The sequence below is a fragment of the Dioscorea cayenensis genome, chromosome 5 (genome assembly GCF_009730915.1).
Source record: "Dioscorea cayenensis subsp. rotundata cultivar TDr96_F1 chromosome 5, TDr96_F1_v2_PseudoChromosome.rev07_lg8_w22 25.fasta, whole genome shotgun sequence".
Lineage (NCBI taxonomy): Eukaryota > Viridiplantae > Streptophyta > Magnoliopsida > Dioscoreales > Dioscoreaceae > Dioscorea > Dioscorea cayenensis.
The window spans coordinates 24,204,851-24,207,121 of record NC_052475.1 but is presented as its reverse complement, the minus strand read 5'-3'; the positions used below and the strand labels follow the sequence as shown (position 1 = coordinate 24,207,121).

General features: G+C 55.3%; 1 protein-coding gene across 1 annotated transcript; it reads left to right on the top strand.

Annotated features, from left to right (window-relative positions):
- Positions 1 to 2,271, top strand: LOC120261527 (leucine-rich repeat extensin-like protein 5). The gene is made up of 2 exons (XM_039269446.1): positions 1 to 1,205; positions 1,289 to 2,271. Exons 1-2 carry the CDS (start codon positions 97 to 99, stop codon positions 1,923 to 1,925), a joined length of 1,746 nt encoding a protein of 581 aa, XP_039125380.1. The 5' UTR covers positions 1 to 96; the 3' UTR covers positions 1,926 to 2,271.

Here is a 2,271-nt window from a genome sequence, read left to right as displayed (position 1 = left end):
CCAAAGGCCATCAATTCCCTTGCGATACTTTCTTCTTCTCTCTGGGACACTCCTCCGAAGCCGAAGGGGAGAAGAAGCAAACCCTCATCATCGCCGATGGATCCGAGCACCGCCGCCGGCGTCGGAAGCGGAGGCGTCGTTGTCGGCTATGCAGACTCCGTGGATTCTTCGCCTCGCTCCCGCGGCGGTGAGTCCTGGGACGAACCCTTCCCCTCCTCTTCTCCGGCACCCAAGCTTCGCCTCATGTGCAGCTATGGCGGCCATATAGTCCCCCGGCCCACCGACAAATCTCTCTGCTACCTTGGTGGTGAGACGCGCATCGTCGTCGTCGATCGCCACTCCACCCTCTCCGATCTCTGTGCTCGCCTCTCTCGGTCCCTTCTCGGCAACCGCCCCTTCACCCTCAAGTACCAGCTCCCCAACGAGGACCTTGATTCCCTCATCTCGGTCACCACTGATGAAGATCTCGATAACATGATCGAAGAGTACGATCGCCTCCTCCACTCCAACCCTAATCCCTCCCGATCCTCTCGAATCCGCCTCTTCTTGTTCCCCTCGAAGCCGGACTCCGCTCCGTCCTCCATCGGTTCCCTTCTCGATGATTCCAAGTCGGAGACGTGGTTCGTCGACGCGCTGAACAACGCGATCGGTGTCGGCGGCGGCGGCCTTCCCCGTGGTCTCTCCGCGGATTCCGCCTCTGTGAACTGTCTACTCGGCTTGGAGGACGATTCCTCCACCCATTCTCGTGCCGGCGGCGCTCCTCCGCCGGACCCTGACCATCTCGTGCTTCATCGGCCGGATTCGTCAGGGCGACTTCCCTCTGTCCCTGATTCCCCTATGCTCGAGACCACCTCCTCCTTCGGATCCGCATCTTCGGCCCCTTCCCTCTCCAACCTCCCTCCGATCCGCGTCCGGCCTGAAGATCGACCTCCAGATCCACGCATGGGCGGCCTCGAAGATCACTTCTCGCAGATGAATATCTCCAACGCCCCTCCACAACAGCCACCGCCGCCTCAGCCGTCCTTTCCATTACCTTCAACCATAGTCTCGCCTCCCACCATCTCTCCCACCGAAAACCCTAACCGGGTTTTCTCAGACGACGAACGATCCGAGAAGTCGGATCACGGCGGCGTCCGCAGAGCACCGCCACAAGTTCATCAACATCCTCAAGCGCAGCAGACCTCAATCCCGGAGTCCATGCCCAGGTACTTCCATCTCCTCTCTTCCCCTATCTAATCCCAAAATTTCCAACAAACCTAACGTTTCTCCACACTTCAATCAAATCCAGAACTATGTATGCTGCGAATCCGGTCGCAGAAGCCAAGCGCGAGATGCCATTCTCCGATCAGAGCTACCGAATCCCACCGCCACAACAACAACAGCAACAACAACAACAACAACTACCGCCGCAGCAAATCCAAGCCACGGATCAAAGCTACATGATGCCATCGTTAACGACAGATCATCCTCAGCAGTTCATCACCACCGGCAATCCTCATTACCTCCACCACCCGGCCACCGGAACCGCAGTCCCCATCCAATCGTACTACCATCTCCCCCCTTCTCTCCAACAATCCCAGCAACCTCACCACTTCGATCCCCAAATCTCCATGTATCAGTACTACGTCCCCGTCCGCCCAAACCCCGGTCCACCCCTCACCAATCCTCAAATCCAGGCCGCCAGACCAATCCCCTCTGCCACCGCTGCTGCTACCCGAGCTCCCATGGTCCCCGCCGGTATGGGTTACCACATGGTTCCTCAACAAGCTCCAGCGATGCCCAACTACGCCGCCTACGACCCGTCCATGTACTACACTCCGACATCAGCGCCACCACCCCAAATGCTTCAAGCTCAGTACCAGGCAGTGTCACTCGCCGAGGCACAGTCCCCGCCGGCCGACTCAAGGCCAACCAGAGCCTCCTGATCGCCGCCGCCTCCGCCTCCGCCGCCGCCGCCGCCATGTAAGTGATTAACAGAGGAGATTTTGTTTTTTAATTGAGTGGTTAGTGTGTGATAAGAAAAAAAAAAAAACTTAATAATTATATATGTGTTGGTCTTTGTTTAAATAAGGGAAAGCTGGGTCTTTTGTGTCTCTCTCTCTATCTCTATATACCTCCTTTTCTTTCTCAATCTTCTTTCTTGTTTTGCTTCTTCTTTGTATCTATATCTCTATCAAAAGCTGATCTCCTCTGTTTCTTGTTATTGATGGTGTTGTTGTTGTTATATTGATAATAGTTGAATAAATTTATACATTAGAGTTTGAATGAGAA